This window comes from Paralichthys olivaceus, chromosome 7, assembly GCF_024713975.1.
Source record: "Paralichthys olivaceus isolate ysfri-2021 chromosome 7, ASM2471397v2, whole genome shotgun sequence".
In the NCBI taxonomy this organism is placed as follows: domain Eukaryota; kingdom Metazoa; phylum Chordata; class Actinopteri; order Pleuronectiformes; family Paralichthyidae; genus Paralichthys; species Paralichthys olivaceus.
In genome coordinates, this window is record NC_091099.1 from 8,088,903 (window position 1) to 8,106,674 (window position 17,772).

At 42.7% G+C, this 17,772-nt stretch overlaps 2 protein-coding genes across 2 annotated transcripts; both read right to left on the minus strand.

The window, feature by feature from the left end:
• Window positions 1–683: 683 nt before the first annotated feature.
• On the minus strand, window positions 684–17,572 carry mmp15a (matrix metallopeptidase 15a). The gene is made up of 10 exons (XM_020079045.2): window positions 16,904–17,572; window positions 14,560–14,708; window positions 13,316–13,438; window positions 12,911–13,233; window positions 12,497–12,658; window positions 9,626–10,053; window positions 9,235–9,373; window positions 7,827–7,977; window positions 7,569–7,684; window positions 684–3,400 (listed from the first exon to the last, which is right to left on the minus strand). Exons 1-10 carry the CDS (start codon window positions 17,027–17,029, stop codon window positions 2,934–2,936), a joined length of 2,184 nt encoding a protein of 727 aa, XP_019934604.2. The 5' UTR covers window positions 17,030–17,572; the 3' UTR covers window positions 684–2,933.
• Window positions 3,623–7,400, minus strand: LOC109624411 (tripartite motif-containing protein 16-like). The gene has a single exon (XM_020079047.2). The coding sequence runs from the start codon at window positions 6,437–6,439 to the stop codon at window positions 4,769–4,771; it is 1,671 nt and encodes a 556-aa protein (XP_019934606.2). The 5' UTR covers window positions 6,440–7,400; the 3' UTR covers window positions 3,623–4,768.
• Window positions 17,573–17,772: the final 200 nt, after the last annotated feature.

Genomic DNA, 17,772 nt, shown 5'->3' on the forward strand with positions numbered 1-17,772 from the left:
CATGTAAATACTTATTAATGATCATTCATTGATTTGAACTGGAACAGCACATATATTTAAATTCACTATACATCCAGATTTGTATTTGGATCTTCACCAAATTGCTTACACTCATGTCTGATTGAACATTAAGTTCCGTGAATGATTCCATGAGAAATCAATGAAAATGTTGCAAAAACACAACATTGTTAAGGAAAGTGAAAAGAAAATTCTGAACCCACCCTCTGACCCAGATCCGCATCAACATTTTATGGGTTCTTTCTTGACCAATGATGCATCCCTCCAGAAAGTATATATATGAATATATATTTGTTGTTTTGCTACTGTTACGTAAAAAATGTATCTGTGTATAAAAATATTAAGCAGCATGAAATAACCTTTATAAAGAAATGTAGTGACTCATAAAATGGAAACACTTGATTCAGTACTTCAGTAAATGTCCTTACTTACTTTACAGGACTGCACCTACAGTATGTATAACCACACAGTCATAATGTTCCTGTTATTTTCTGCTTTACTTTATGAGATTATTGTTCTGTTTGTGCTGCAGTCAGCATCATTTTAGAAACAAGGATTCCCTCAAGTGGCCAAAAGTACAATCGACTTCTTGAACTTGACATTTGCACAGCAGGATAAACGTAATTACAAGAACACAAAGCCATAAACTGCAGACAACCGCAGCATTGTGTTGCATTTACCTGTGAGTTTTATTGTGAAATCATTTAATGGACTCTACATGCCCTGCATGCATCAACATGGTAGTAATAATCTACAAAATGTACAAAACTACAAATTATAAGCAAAGTTTAAAAAAGAAGAAGAAACTCACTTTTAAAATGATCCCTCATGCTATTTATAGTAAAAAAAAAAAAAAGCCCCCCAATGTTCAGACATACGGCCGATTCACGGTTCTGTTTCAAAGCTAGGCCGGAGATGCGGCGCAGATCTGACACAGAGGCATGAATTGGGCTATAAGGCACAACGACACATGTAAAACAAAATACAAGCACAATGTAAAGGCAAAGATATAAAGAAAAGGTTAATGATTGTAGCATGTGAATAGTGGCTTTACACAGACAAAGGTAAACAGAGACAGACAGAGAGTGAGAGGCCCAATGGAGAAATACACATTACTACAGGATCAAATCACATCCTGCAGATGTTTGTGTGCACGGATCATCTTTTAAATGCTTGAGCTGAAGAAGAACATCAATACGTTAGACAGAAGCAGCAATCAGACAAAAAAGTACAGACTCAAAAGGAAAAGAGAAAAGGTTTGAGGAGCAAGGGAGGGAGGGGGGTCACAGAGGAAGTCCTCTCTCGATCATGACAACAAGCAGAGCAAAAACAAGACATGTTGAAAAAAGAGGATTGGACTTCATGACCCAATGTAGGTCAGGAGATGCAACGCCAGCGCTGCCCCTCCCCGACATTCTTCCAACCTCCCTCCTTCCCTCACAAATGAAACGCTGGGTCACCCCTCCCTCTCTGCTCCTTAATCCCTCTTTCTCTCCCTCCCCATCACCATCCTTTTATTACCTCCCCCTTTTTGCATTTTTCCTCCACTCCCCTCTCTCCCGTGCCTGACATACTAAATCAGCAACATGTGGCTTTAATGGAAACCAGACCCTGATCCATTCTTCTCCAGCCTGCAGGCTGCACACTTAAATTAGCTTTGACTCTGTTCATCTTTAGCATGAAAAAGAGAAGAGGAGATAGAGAGAGAGAGACTTTTACTCTTCACAGGTCAGGTTGAGCTGAGATGGGCAGATTCTGTATAAACCACAACGCTTTTTTATTCTATACTTTTAAAAGTGATTAAATTGCCCTCCCCACCCCTCTTATATTTCATTCGAGCCTCAACACCAGTCATATATCAATGTGTCTCCGCTGGGATCGTGTTTTTAATGGTGCCATCTGAACAGTTATTGTGGCTGTGGTGGGAGGAGAGGGAGGCTGGAGCCTGTGTGTCTGTGAGCAAAAACTCTATGTGCCTTTGTCTGGGGAAGTGGTCGTTCTGTCTGTGTGTGTGTGCGTGTGTGTTTGTGTGTCTGCACATGTGGACATGCATGCACACATGAGTGCAGTGAGATATTTTTTTTTTAGATCATGTGATACTGGTGAGAGTGTGAGCGCAGACAAAATGGGCTCAGTGGGAGTAGGGCAGTCATGGACGCACACAGCTGTCAGACATTCCTGCATGGGTCGAAGGATAAGCCTCTCCTGCTAGTGTGTGTGTGTGTGCGAGTGTGTGTTTGATAAACTCAGTTTACACGAACACACACACACACACACACACACACACACACACACACACACACACACACACGTCTGCACTGAAGCAACCTCAACAAAACAAAAACAACAAAAAACCGAACGAAAAGTGCAAATTCTCTGTGTTGAACCAAAAGAAAAAGTCAAACTTGTTGACTAAAAAGTTGTTCTTATTAGTGAATGCGTTTGTTTTTTGTTTTAACAGCTGTAAGCACATGTTTGTGTGTATGTACAGTGTGTGTGCTTCTGGTTAATGTATGTGCATTATCGACTTTTTCTGCATTTAAAATACACCATCTGTCCCTCCTTTGTATAATTAGTCTTGTGTCTTTTACAGCACACATTTGGTGATTTTTTCAAATTGTGATGTAAACAGGGATGATTTTTAAGAAATAGATGTTGTCAGACATCTGAAAGGCACAAAGGGAGGCACAGGAATAAAACCTCAAGGCCATTAGAAGGAAATTTATACTGTAGGTCCAGAGGCACCAGCTTTACGATAATTTCAAGTTCTCACAATGAATGGGATTCAAAAAGGTGACTCTTCCTCAGCTTTCTTAGACTTTAGTACTGCATCAAAGCCTCTTTCAGTCGCACGTGTGTAAAAATTTGATGCCAGCGACAGCACCACACAACTGATCAACACCTGTTCTACCTCTTCACACCCAGTCCTGCAGCGAGCGCTTGCAGTGCACCAAGGCCCTTGGCGTTTCTTTGTTCTGCAGAGTCCTGAGGATGGCGTAGACGAGGACGAGGATGCACAGGATGAGCACAAGAGGAACAGTCACCATGATCAGGGTCATGACCTTTGATTCATTGTCGTCCATCGACACTACAACGTTTACATCTTTGTCCTCCTCTTCGTCCGTGCTGTCGGGCTTTGAGCTGTGGTCTTCCTCTGCGTTCGTGTCCCGGTCCGGCTCTTTGTGCTCGTCTTCGCCTCGGTCTGAGGGCTTCACTGGTTTGTCTTTCGCTTCCTGCTCAGTGTCCGTGTCGGGCGGAGGGTCAGGAGCTCCCGCGCAGCCCATGAAGTCCTTCAGGATGGAGCGAGGGAAGCCTTTGTCTGCTTCTGTCTTGTGATTGTCAAACCTCCAGTAATTGGTGCCCTTGTAGAAATAGGTGTAAGCTGTGTGAGAGGGAGATAAAAGAGATTTGGGTCAGAAAACTCACGTAGAATGGAGCATTAAAACAATGATGCTCTGACCTTGTCACTGCCCAGTAGAAAACATGGAGCTCATGGGGTGGGGGGTGTTGCATGAATGACTGCAGTGGCAGCAGCAACAGGAAGCAAAGAGATAGTTTTCAAGTGAGTAACGAGGAGTAGTCAGGAGAAATCCCAACACAAATATGGCGTCATCATAACAAGGTTTATTGGGGAAATACAGTTTTTTGTTTGTCCTCGTCCTTGTACAAAATGTGCTGTCATATTGTGGGTTATGCGTCAGGATAAATGAAAAATAGATCAACTGTAATCATTCTTTTCCAAAATGTTAATTAATACCTTTATTAACCTTTGAGAAAAAGCCCAATTAGTAATTTCAGGCTAAAGACAAAACAACACAGAAAATGTTGAAGGATTTCCAGATGTTCAGTAATTTGATCGACCCTGAACAAAAAAAAAAGGTTTGGAAGCCTTGTTCATTTTTACCATTTGTCTTGTCAATGTGAAACTAAGTTATTGGGGAACAGTTTATTCTCACTCTGTCCAACTTTCCAACATTTTGAACCAAAGTGTCTTTTGCTTGTCTAGAGCTGTTAAACAACAAGTTTTACATAAAATTCAAAACCATGAGAAAGCTAAATATCAAGTATGAGAGCAAATACCTCCGCCAAGGCTGATATCACCACAGTGCATACACATATATTAAGATCAGATACATACACAGAAACATTTTCTGTAAAGCGTTTACATTAACCACAGGCAAAATATTCATTCTCTGATATAGCGGAAAGGAATATTTGTTATTGTACTGTAACTGAATAGAGATAAACCCCCTTAATATACTTATTTTGATTCACAGACTCCAAACTATTATCTGGATCCGCACAAAAGTTCACAATTTGGAAAAACACCAGATTTTGCAATAGTAACATCACCACATCCAGATAAACAAAAGCAGATAATGTGCTCAGAATGTGGAAATAAAACTGGAAGCTGTAAACAAAATGTGTTGCAACTATGTGTTTACACGGTTGCCTTATTTCCAAATGATGAAGAGCAAATAAAAAAGGTGGTTGACTGACATAAATAATTGAAAACATACTTTCAAATGTAATTTTAAAACAATATAACATCTGTATTGGCTAAAAAGTGGTGTTACGGCTGATTGTAAAATTATGTTAAATTCCGAGTTGTCCACGTCAAAGTACCGCCAATAACATTTTAATTAACAGGTGCAGAGCAGAAATGTCAACAAGCCTTCAGCAACAAACATGGAGACCAAAGAAGTTCAAGCAGAGAATTTAAATCAGTGTTCTTTAAAATGACTCCATTCTATTTGAGGCTAGAGAACTCAGCTGTGTCTCCATAATAAAGCCAAAGTCCAGCAGAGAGAGGCTGAGTGAACGTGGTCTGGACTCTGTGGAGGAGAGTCATGGTGGCAGAGACGCTGTAGAAGGACAGAACACCTGCCCCGTGGTCCAGGTACACTCCGACTCTGGAGCACTGCGGACCCGACACTGGAGTTTTGATATTGTTGTGGTAAAAGTTATAACTGTATCGGTCACAATCTAACGTCCAGGATTTGTCATTGAGTCCAAATCCACATTCGCACGAGTTCCCTGCTCTGCTGATGCTCTTGTACGCGACTGCGACATAAACTCCTCTTCCTCTCCACTCCACCTCCCAGTAACAGCGTCCAGTCAGAGCCTCTCTGCTCAGGACTTGACACCAAATGGTGAATCGGTCCGGGTGCCAAGAGTAACACTGTTTTTTGTTCATAAATGTTGCTTTTCTGTTTCCCTCAGTTAATAAGAGACGTGTGTTTGCTGTGTTTGGATCCAGTGTGATTTCCTGTGAATACTTTAAGAACTCAGCTCTGGTTTTGGGCTCTTGTTGTGACGGTACAACAACAGTTGGAGTCGCAGTTAGTGAAACGTTTGTCCGTGTCTCACTGAGAATGTCCAGAAGTTGATCTCTGACCTTTGACACGGCGGACATCACATCCGCAAAGTACCTCAGAGGACGGATGCTCATGCTGGAAGAGTGTGTGGATCCACTGAGTGGTGACAGTAAGAGGTAGTTCTGCAGGAACTGGTTGTGATCCTCTGTGCATATGAGCTGCCTCAGTTCCGCGTCTCTCCTCTTCAGCTCAGTGATCTCCTGCTCCAGTCGCTCCTGAAGCTCTTTGACACGACTCACTTCAGTTTCCTGCTGGGATCTGATCTGCCGCTGAACGTCGGAGCTTCTTTTCTCCACCAGACGGATCAGCTCAGTGAAGATCCTCTCACTGTCCTCCACTGCTTTATCAGCAGAGCCATTGACGGCCTCCACTTCCTGCTGAAACACCTTCACATCTTTCTCTCTGTCCTGGAGCGTCTCCTGGATCGTCTCCCTGCTCAGCTCCAGCTCTCTCTGCCTCTCAGTCCTTTCTGCTGCAGCTGACACTGTGTCGTGGCCTTTGTGTTCATCCACAGGGCAGAGGTAACAGATGCACTGCTGATCGGTGCGGCAGAACATCTTCATCACTTCATCATGACGGCAGCAGATGTTATCTTGGAGCTTCTCAGAGGGCTCCACCAGCTTGTGTTTCTCAAACGGAGCTGCGTCGTAATGGGGCTGCAGGTGTTTTTCACAATAAGAGACCAGACAAACCAAACAGGACTTGAGAGCTTTCAGTTTTCTCCCAGTGCAGACATCACATGCCACATCTTCAGCTCCTGCATAGCAACAGTCGGCAGAAGCAGCTTGGAGTCCGGTCTTCTTCAGATCCTGCACTAAATAAGCTAACATGGTGTTTTTCATCAGGACAGGCCTCGATGTGAAGATCTGTCTACACTGAGGGCAGGTGTAGATTCCCTTCTTGTCCTCATTGTTCCAGTGGGCATTGATACAGCTCATACAGTAGCTGTGTCCACAGGGAATAGTCACTGGAACCTTCAGTATATCCAGACAGATCGAACAGCAGAATTGTTTTCCGTCCATTAGATTTTCTTGCTGCGCCATTTCCCCTCGTGACAGTGAATGTCGGAAAGACTTTTAAATCAAAGGAAAACTATTCTCTGCTCCTTCTGCTCTCGTTCACTTACTTCGGTGATTCATTTCCTGCATTTCATACAGTGCTGTTTGAACCTATCCTGATACTTCTAGATATGTCAGAGGAGGAACCAAAGACATGTCTTGACAGGGTGGAGCTTGTTGTGTTTGAGAACAGGAAGATGAGAGAGGGTTTTTCCGGCTTTACTGCATTTCATGAAGATGAGCTGTTTGTGAGAGGAGGAGGTTTTTATTTAACTGTATGTTATCCTATGTTTAACTAAAGAGTTGCACTGGGAGCCGTCACATACAACACACGTGGTAGTATCCAGCAAAATCAATAGAAGTTATTTAGTCAAATAACAAAGAACTCCTGAAGTTTATGTTTAGTTTATAAGTTGTGTCATCTCTGATTATATAACTGATTCCTGAAGCCCAGTGACGAGCTGAGACGAAAATAACAACAAGAAAAACCAGCAACTGGCAGCTTGAAATCAGAGAGGTTAAAATATATTATTACATATGTTATAATCACACTGTGTCAGTTTGATAACTACACACTGATGCTGCATTCAGGTGACATGGAAAAAATGGAAGAGAAGAGTTTCCATCAGTTGTCCAGTTGTAAACACAACATGGGAATGTTAAGAATAAATAGATGACTAAATTCAAATAGATTTCTGGGTGTCAATGTGAAGTGAAAAACCAGACTTTAGAACAGTTTGGGTGGAGATAAGATCGGAATGTTACTAAGTGAGAGCATTCAGAGCAGCTTTGCCACAAATCTAATTTCCAAAAAGGACATTGCCAACCCTCAAGCCAGAGCCCTCATTCCTCCCTTCTCTCTCTCTCATCCTCTCACCCTTCTCTCTGCTCCGCTTGCTCCAGCCCAACCAAGCTTTTCCCTCTCTGTCTAACACACCCCATATCACCCCTCTATCCTTTCCTCCCTTCCCTCCCTCCAACTCTACCCACTCAGGCTGTTCTCCTGCGGTCAACATTGTGTGCACAGCTTTTGGTGTTTGTTGTCTCACCAACGGGAGCTTATCTGAAGTTCCCTTTCATCAAATAAAAACTGGATTTAAAAGTCATTATTTACCACTATCGTCACTGAGAAAGGCTCCTTTGGGTGAGGGAGGAATCCGGCCCCATCTGCTGATTGGCTTGGGGAAGTCACGGTCCGTGGTCCGGGTCTCCTCGCTGTATCGCCAGTATCTGCCCACAGACATATAGAGAAATGTGTAGATCTATAGAGTTTAATGACTGACCTTAAAAGGACAACTGGGACGATATCTATTTCCATGCTTGCTGTCTTAATAGCCAATGTTGCATACTTGTGCATGTGTCAGTGATATACCTGTCTCCTGAGAAGAAGTATGTGTATCCGTTGGGCTCCCACCAGATTGCGGTGTCGATATTGTGCGTAGGAACTCCTTGTCCATACTCGTGTATTGGCTGCGGGTATCCTGGGAGAACATCAGCTTCCCTGAACACCCAGTATCTGTCCTCTGCAGGGACAAAAGGACCAACGTTTCTCTAAAGAGATGGTGACACACAGTGTAACATTCCTGCACAGGTACCAGGCTAAAATTAAGAGAATGGAAATAAAAGAAAAAAGGTATGAGGGAGAGAAACAGAAACCAAGCAGGGCCAAAACCTGTTGGCACATGGGAGGAAAAGCAATGGCTAGAACATATGGCATATGTCATGGGGTTTACCCACTCCAGAGGAAAACTGGAAAGGACAGGCAAGGTAGAAATTGTAGGCATAACACTGATTTTCCAAGATTTCCTTAAGTGGGAGCCAGTTTCTCCCAAACCCTAACCTTTGGACACACATTCAACCACTTTCCACCTCCACTGCCAGGGTGCTACAGCACTGCAACACTCAACAATAATGGTTAAGCTTGCACACAGTGGCTTTTACTAGTCACTGCACACTTACATTGAAATACTGTTAAAATATTTTGAACCGATGTTTCTTCTGCTGCAGTACTTAAATCATTTCTGTATGTTTTCATGCATATTTTATCCAAGACTCCTTGGAGTAGATGCAAAAAATTTGTACAGATTCTGCAGCTCTTTCATTCATGCTGAATTAATTCATGATCGATAGCACAAAAGATCCTGAAAATGCACGACAAAGCCCAATATGGCCTCATTGCTAAAGTGAAAGCTCTGCAGCTGCTCACATCTGGAGCAGAGAAGGCTGATGCAATCCTCCACCACTCTGATGAGGCCTTTTGGGGCTCAGCTGGACTGGAGTCGTACTGGGCCAGTAACAGCTGCCACACTGCACTCATTCAACAACTCAGTAACACACACAAGAATAAAGTTGGTGAGACAATCACACACACAAGGGGCTAGGGAATGCATTATGTCAATGTGTGTGTGTGGATGAGGGGGAGAGAGAGAGAGCGTGCCAGCAACACAGTTATACACTGTGTTGAATTATTACCAACACCTCATGAATCACTCTGGGAGGGGAGAAAATGCCGATTTAGCACAGTTACCGTTTGAACAAATCAAAGTACAAATTTGTGTCCTCTCACCATTTTGTGTTTGTGGAGCTCACACGTCAACAGCTCCTTGCTGGAGCTCAACTCTGCAGCTGTGGATCTGACCTTTTGTTGTGCCCTTAAGCGCTAAACCATTAAAATGCTCAACATAGTATTCTAAGAGGGTCTTGATGTAATGTACCAGCATGCGGGCACGATGTAGGCAGAGCGGCAGGTTTTTTACTGTCAATAAGCAGCTTTGACGAACCTTTAAAGAAGACAAATTTGCCGTCGTGGCGTTCATAGGCAGCATCGATGTCACTGGGAAGGCCAATCCAGAAGACAGATATGGGCATGGGGTAGTTATCCAAGACCCGGTTTCTCCGCACCCGCCAGAACCAACGACCCTGCACAAGTAAGGAAATGAAATAGTAACGTCTGTGTTTCATCTTTCATTAAAAATATTCCCCTACACAACTTTATCCTGTTGTGACTCTGAGCTGCGTCCTGTTGGTAACAGAGTTGGAAATGTTCCTTCCTGTGTAGCTCAGAGGTTGTAAAAATACCAGGCGGCAGTGACATGCTCCTTGATCCACAACATGTGGATGGAGCTAATAAATTAAAAGAAATTAAAAAATAAAACTTCTGCAGATTCTCACCTTGAAAACAAACATCTCCCCTCTCAGCATGGTCACTGTGTCGAAGTCCCCATCACAGATGTCGGGGGCCTTGTTGTCAGGCTGCTTGGGAGGCCGAGGAGGAGCAGGCGGCCGAGGAGGAGGAGCAGGTGGAAGAGGAGGATCATCTTTTCTTACCGGCGGGGTGACAGGTTCTGGTTCACGCTCTGAGATGGTAGAGGTGGAGGTTGGGAGGACGGGAGTTGGGTTAGGGCCGCGGGTCGGCTCCGGACGGGCCGGGGGATCCTGGCTGACGTCGGTCGGGTTGGGAGGTTCAGGTATGGGGTTAGTGGGGAGAGCGGGAGTGGCGGCATCTTCAGGAGGAGAAGGGGAGGTTGGGGAGTCACCTTTGGGTCCCTTGTTAGGGGTGTGAGGAGAAGTGGGCGGAGCATTAGTGGAGAGAGGGGGACCTAAGAAAGAAAATACGTTTCAAATAAGAAAAGGGAAAGGTCGACTTTCACAGTTCATAATAAAATGGGAAAACAACTTCCAGCTGAAATGAAATAAATCCCACCAGTCCGTCTGTGTGGAATTTGTTTTATGCTCTTCTCCTCACAGTGTCCTCTTTATCTCCCTCTCACACAAAGACAAAGTCATTTTCCATTTTGTGCAGCGGCTAAAAGCTCCCACTGTGACTGGGCTGCTGCACTTTGGAAAACTAAGCCCTGCTGGTTGCTACGAGAGGACAACACACAGATACAGCCAGTTATGTAACACCTACAGACAGCTGATGGGCTTAAAGATGCACCAAGTTACTCTGGGCCAAAAATATTTCGAGGAATATATCAAGGCTGCTGTTTGCCAGATATTCAGCCAGTAATATGTGGAATTCAAAAGCAGTCTCTCTGCTACAATCCAATAATATTTTGTGGCCACAAAAATGACCTAGTTTTCCCTGATTTTTGGTAACTTGCTCAAATCTATGCTAAAGTCTGATCTACTTTGCGCCTACACGTCTTCCTCAGTTTGTGGTATGGACGTGTATTTTAGAACCTTTAGAACGTATTAACATCCATTACAAGTGGACAGCTCTATGTACATGTGTGAATGTGACCATGACGTATTAGAGAGCCGATCACTCAGACCCCCTTTGGAGGTGGTCTAAGACGCACGTGGGCCCATTCTCCTAGCTGTGTTAATGCAAATGCCTCCTGGACCACATCTGAAGGGCTGCCCCCTCAGCTGATGTCTTCAGACCTCCTACAGTTTGAACCCATAGTATTTTGACACTTCTCCATGCTCATACCTTGGTTTATTTGTGGCCACTGTTACACTTTTAGCTTTGACCGGCACTTGTTGACATACAGTACATGACTCAGGCATACAGATAAACAGTATGAGTCAAGACAACGCTGTCAAATGAACAGCTGTTGTCCAGTGGCAGTGACAGTTCTGTTGATGCTACAAAGTGTTTTTCTCTGTGGCCATAACACTATCTTGTTACAAAGCGGATTAAATGAACGTGTACCAAACATTTACGTAGAGTTGGTGAATTTAAGTCCTCTCAGGGCTGTGTTGCCTCCACCTACTCCATGTGGATATATTTATCTCTTTAGCTGCAGATTTATAACCATGTCTGACCCCATTCACACAACACATAGTCACCTGATCCATTAATAATGTCAAAATTGATTAGTGCAGCTTTAAAGAACAAAAAAAAATGGATTGTGCGATAACATTTTTTCCTTTAAACCTTTTGCTTTTGTTGCACATTTCAAATGACTTATATACCATCTTATTTCACAAGTTGACTGGCTTTCTTTTACAGCAAGTAATAAAAAGCAAAATGCTCCAGAACTGGACGTGAATTGATCCCGTGTCACCCCTTTCCTGAAAGGGAACATATGAGGAGCTGGGGAGGAAAAACTAACCCTGGAGGCCGAAAACCACAACACTGCTGCCTCTTTAATAAAAAACTTTCACAAAGGAGAAATGTTTCTTTCTACCAACAAAGTTTATGCTGCATCTGTCTTCAGATCCTTTTTCTATTCTAATCAGAGCTTCCCTCACTCACAGTCAGTTATTCAAGATCTGCTTAATAAAGGGAACCTACTGTATAATCTCAGTCCAAACATTTACCTTAGAGAATTTACAGCAGAAAACCGACCAGACTTTTCACATCGGCTTCGCCAAAAATCTTTCCTCCGATGCAGCCCAGGAGTGTAAGCTCTTTATATACAGTCTATGAGTGTAAGGCACATCAACAGGCATTTGTGTGGGTGTGGAAAGATTTTGAGTTTGCCAAAGTAAACCATTGACAACATTCCCAAAATGAATCCGATTTTTGATCTGTTTTGCGACACCACAGATGTGAACAGGACCAAACAACGAACGGAAACAAATGTGGGTAAAAAGGGGAAAAACGTTCACCTTGCTAGAAAATCCCTGTTTTTGTGAAGAAGTAAAAGAATCATTCGGTATAAACAATGTCTGGGATCAATTCAGATCTGCAGCCTGTAATTACAGCTCTAATAAGAGGGTCACTGCAGAAGCACACCCACGTGTAAAAACAAACATTTTAATTAACATATGAGCTCTTTGTCTATCCAATACACACACACACACAAACAAACATGTTGTCTGCCAATTAACAATGCCATCCATTCATACAGGGAATGCATGATAACATCATAACGGCATGCATGACATGCTGCTTCAAGAGCGGTCCACTGTAGTTGCGTGCGGTTCGGCCATGTGTGTCTCAAAGGAATCTAGTCTTCCTCTGATAAAGGTCCAGATGTTGAACGAGTGTGATATAACCTCAAATTACAGCCAACACTGTGTAGGTCAGCCTCACAGCGATCAGAGAGCCACAGCACTCTCAGGGTAGCAGCATGGGCGTGTGCCTCTCACCATATATGTGCTGTATTCCTCGGACGTCGTCCTCATGCAGTGTGAAGTTGTCAGTGTGAATGTACTGGTAAAAAGGAGCCATGATCGCGCTGGGGTTATCTGAGTGCTCCAGGCCCAGAGCATGACCGAGCTCATGTACCGCAACTAGGAAGAAGTCAATACCTGCAACATAGAGACAGACACAGATACCGCCTGTAAGAAAACTTCATTTACAAACTCGGACATGGAGGATATGTTTTCGTAGATTGACAGTACGAAAATGGTGTTTGCATTGTCCAGACTGAAGAAAACACTTAATAAATAACTCTAACAAGCTAATCGGAAGTTTACATTTTAATATTATGCCAGTCCCTTACATTGTGGACACGTTCAAGTTCAGTTCCCAGAAGAATAAAGATAAATTAACCCCCTGACCGTCTGGATTATGGTTGTCAAGTGTCCAGGGCTCGTCTGCATCAAAATGGATGTCCCCACCAATTCCTGGTCCGGGGTAGTAGGCGTGTGCCAATGAACCCCCCTCGCCGTCAAATAAGGACATATCACCATGGAAACCAGAGGCGAACAACAGCAGGATGTCAGCGAGCTCCGTCCTGCTGCCGTTGATCCTGATGTCGTTTTCAGCCGGCAGCTCCTCAAAGGTGAGCGGGGTGACCCGTCTCCACACCTCCAGGGCCTTACGGAGAGCGTCGTACATCCGAACCTCTCCCAGCGAGGATGGGATGAGCTGGTTCACTATACTGGACCCAGAAGAGAACGTGTGCTACATTAAGTTTACTACGTACAACTTGTTGTAATATTTGAAATGTCAGTGCTACGAACCTGTAGGTGATGTGGTCTTTGTCCCACTGCTGCCCAGTAAGAGTGTAGCGTTTCTTCCTCGCACCATCAACCGTCTGCTCTGGGTTTCTGTCGGGGAGGCCGCAACGTGGTCGACGCATGGCTCTACACAAACACACGTACACAAAACACACACAATAAACTGTTAGGTGCAAAAAGATAATATAATCTGTTTACATTTCGTAGACTACAAGTATAAAGATCACATATCTTTACAGTAGTCAGTTAGCTTAGCTTATGCCACGTTCCATTACACCTCGGAAATCATCCCTCGGAATGATGTCACACCCAACTCCATAGTAAAACGCCCACAGACAGTAATTGGACAGTACTATGTGTACAACACATATAATAATTCTAATACACAGTAAAAACAACAGCTTTCACTACTTTCACTACAATTGAGGGGACATTCCAGTTGCAACTTCCGACGCAACATTCATATAAAGACAGGAAACAACTAGCCTACTTCTGTCCAAAGGTAACAAAACGTCCCAAAGTGTTGTTTAAGCTTTTTTTGTGTAACATCTATGTACAGAGCAAGGCTAACAGTTTCTCTCTGAATCCAGTCTTCATGCTAAGCTAACCAGCAGCTAGCCTACTTGTAGCTTCATATTTGCAGTATCAATACTCTCATCTACCTTTTGACAGAAAAACCTCAACACAACCAATTTTCTAAAATGACAAACTGCTGCTTTAAGACCTCGTTATATTTCCTTCACCTCAGTTTACAGTATGAAAACAATGGGTCAGTGCGAATCAAGGTCAGTGGACATTGAGGATATGACATAATAGCCTGAATAAACTCATTAGCGAAGAGGTGAACTGAACTACAATGTGAACCTTATTATAGTAAAAAAAAAAGAAAGTTATTAAGAGCTGGCATTGTTTCAGTCGTCAGTGGTAATTTGAACACATTAATCTGGCAATGTCATTGAGTGCAGGAGGACTGCCAGTTCCCTGCAACAAATAGTTTCAGGATGTGTGGTTGTTCAGATGTGGTTTGTTGCTTAAACTTGTGGCCTTGTATTGTTCCATCTATACAATAAGATGCATGAAAATAAAACAACTTTAAAATGAAAGCAAATGAATGATGAGTAAATTCCTACATGCTTTTAAAACGTCCCACAAAATCCAGTTTGTGGTCACTGGAGACAAAGCGTTGGTAATGTTGCATGTTTGTGAGACAGAAAACAACCACTGCTACTCAACAACAAAGAGCTTACGCGACAGTGCCGGGGTCCATCTCACCGGTCACCTCCAGCCCATAGAAGCGCTGCATGTCGCTGATGGCTTTGGACAGAATCTGAGCCGACTGCATGGTGGACATCTGTCTGCTCGCCTGGGACAGATAGCCAAACTTACGAAGCCATGCCTGCGGGAAGAAAACAGGAAATCTTTGTTGCTTTACAAAAGTTGTTCATGTGCCTGTTTTATAGAACGACTCATGGAATGGGCTGTTTGCTTGGTCTGTGTTAATGCTCAGAATTATTTCTAATCATAATAATAACAGTGTTCCTTTAATATACTGTAAATTTGTGTGCAGAGATTTTTATAAACAGTCTATGGTGCAGAGTGAAGTTTGTGCTCATCCTTCCTGGTTTATCTGCAATAAAGATTTTATATTCAGTATTTTCATGAAATGAAACTGAATTAGCTTTATTTTTGTGTACATAGGTTTGAATGATTGACTTAAATGGTGTTATTTTTTTCATACTCTGCAGGTCAGCAACTTCAGAGGTCTGTTTAGCAATTGACAAAACCATGAAGTATTTCAAAACTAATCACTGCAGCAACAAAACGAACATGTGCTTTTACTTTGAAGACAACTTGCGCAAGAGGAAGTGATTCTTTGAATGTTTTTGCCATGACGGAGGTCAACACCAGAGAATTGCGGTAGAATAAATCTAATCAGATTATCAAAATGATCTGGCCAGACAGATATTATTAGCTGCACACTGTAGTTTATCTGAGGATGTAGAAAAATATTCAATTCAGATTGAGGGCACCCCCTCCAAAGATGGCTACAGAGAGCTGGTCGTTTCTGTTTTTGATAAATATTGAACGTATCTTGTGTCCAAATCACACCAAATTCAGCACTGCAGTTCCCTGGACCATTAACAATACACATGCCAAGTGTGAAATTTAGTGGGTTTAGATGAGCTCACCACACAGTGTATGGTGACTGGCACTGTTCTGCTAATCTTGGAACAAGCCAGTGTCTAATGACAGGAGAGAGCATCCAAGGAAGTAAAAGAAAGTAGAGATACACAACAGATGGCTTCCATTAACATTACTACATTCCTCCTTTTTTATTCCTGCACCAAGAAGAGGGGGAGAGGAGAGCGAAACAGGAAAAGACAACAATTAAACTGTATGTCAATCCATTTAACACACGGCTCTACATATGTGCACTTCAGACACACTGTCTGGTGACACATTTTCCCTCTTTCTCTGAAATTCGCTAGAAGTGAAATTGAGTGTGTGGAGCCACATGTCCGAGGCAACACAATGTCTCCTGAGGGGGGAACAATCTCTGTTAGGTTTTAAGATTTATCCTTTAGGAGGCCTCAAGACAAAGAGCTTTAAACACACCACAGGGCCTCACATACTGCAGTTCAGGTACGGGCCGGGGGCAAAATGTACACACTCAGACAGAAAATCCTTCTAGACAATTTCTGCATAGCATGACAAGTCTCAACCTATGTCAGAGTGAGCATATTCACATCAGCCTGAAGAACAAGAAACAAAGGAAACAAAAACTCTTTGAATACCAGGGGTGTGCAAATCTAAATATAATATATAATATATACAAAACTGCAAAAAGGAATACGGTGAGGCAGCTTTCTGTGATCATGCACCAAAGATATGAAATAAACCCCCCACCCAAATGAATTCTCTGTTCAAAAACATATTTTTATGATCCTCCTTCACCCTCTTGAGCATTTTATTGTTTTAACATATTTTACTGTCTAAATAAGTTTGAAGCTTCTGTTGTTCTGTTTCAAATCAAGGAAGGAGTATTACATTACCTCATCTCAGCAGATTGAATTGTCTCAGGATATTACAGTTGTGTATATAACATTGTCAATAATCATTTATTTGTCATCACAGCAGTTAAGGACAGGAAATGCTTTACGTAAAATGTAATTATAAGTGCTTAGAATTACATCATAGTATGTTATAAACAATTATTGATGTGTATATGTATGTATATGTATATGATAAGGAGTTGAAACGGAATTAATTCGGTGTTACGTCATTCAAATGTTATCATGAAATGTTTTTTAATATATTTTAACAAAAGTATAGATTGATAAATAGATAGAGCGATAAAGTTATAGACAGATAGAGAGTGATGGAGATATAGAGATAAAGTTAAGATAGAGAGACAGACAGATATATAGATAAATAGACATATAGCAATATTATTTCTATTGTAAATTCTTAAACTATTTTAAAATATAATAATTTAATAGTGGGACCATCTCCAATGTAAATCAGGTGTATACAGGTTGATTATAGTAGTATAAGTATATGTACTTTGCTTTATAGACATTATTACTCTACCTCAGCACTGAAGCCTTCCTCCTCTGGCACATCTGTCTCTGTGCTGCACAGGCTTAAGGAGCAGGAAGACAATAATGTGATGATGATGATGTGAGTCAGTGGTTGTTGTTGTTGTTGAGACGCCATCCTCCTCTGGGATCTGCTGCCTGTGGCCCTCAGCTGGAGCTCAGAGATGTGGATGGTGTGCTGATCAAAGTGCTGAGGGTTTGTTTCACCCTCTTCTTCCCAACAAGTTCCCAACAAGTGAACTATCTGCTCATGTTTGAAGTTCACACATCAGGGAAAAAAAGAAAACATCCAACTTAAATATTCCACTCTAATAAAAAGGTTTATGCACAAAGTCTCAGGAATCAGAGTGATACTAATACATTCCCGGCTGCAGGCAGTCCGACCTGGCCCGGGACAAATGCCTCATGGCTCAGACAGCACATCTCCTCCATGCATTACAAACTCCAGCAACCAGCAGGGGAGTGAAATCCTTTCTCCTCCCTCAGGCCCACAATGGCTGATCACTAAAGTGAGAAGGAATCCTTCTGCAAAAACCAAAGGAGCGTCCGAGCGCATGAAAAGCGCCTCAAAAGTTGTCCAATCAAACTCTGAAGTTGTGCACAGGATTATCCAGACCAGCGTCAAGCAGCTGTCCGGCAGATAAAAGTTGTCTAATGATTTGGACCCTCCCCCTTCTTTGATAAAGCGGACCCGAGGAGACCACAGTCAGTGCGCCACCTGCTGATCCTGTGGGGAAAGTGCAGCTAAACATCAGCAACAGGCCCCACATAATACGATCTCCAGCAGCCACAGAGCTCCATGCATGAAGTAGAATTCATCTGCAGGGGTTCACGTTGCATCTTGATACATGTCACTTCAGA

What these genes read in the sequence shown, in the direction of transcription:
- mmp15a (XM_020079045.2), bottom strand. Translation starts at nt 17,029, where the DNA reads ATGGCGTCTCAACAACAACAACAACCACTGACTCACATCATCATCATC. An exon ending in ATGGACCCCGGCACTGTCGC is followed by an intron (nt 13,439 to 14,559) that starts GTAAGCTCTTTG and finishes GTGTTTGTGTAG; the next exon opens with AGCCATGCGTCGACCACGTT. An exon ending in AGGAATACAGCACATATATG is followed by an intron (nt 10,054 to 12,496) that starts GTGAGAGGCACA and finishes TTTCTTTCTTAG; the next exon opens with GTCCCCCTCTCTCCACTAAT.
- LOC109624411 (XM_020079047.2), bottom strand. Translation starts at nt 6,439, where the DNA reads ATGGCGCAGCAAGAAAATCTAATGGACGGAAAACAATTCTGCTGTTCG.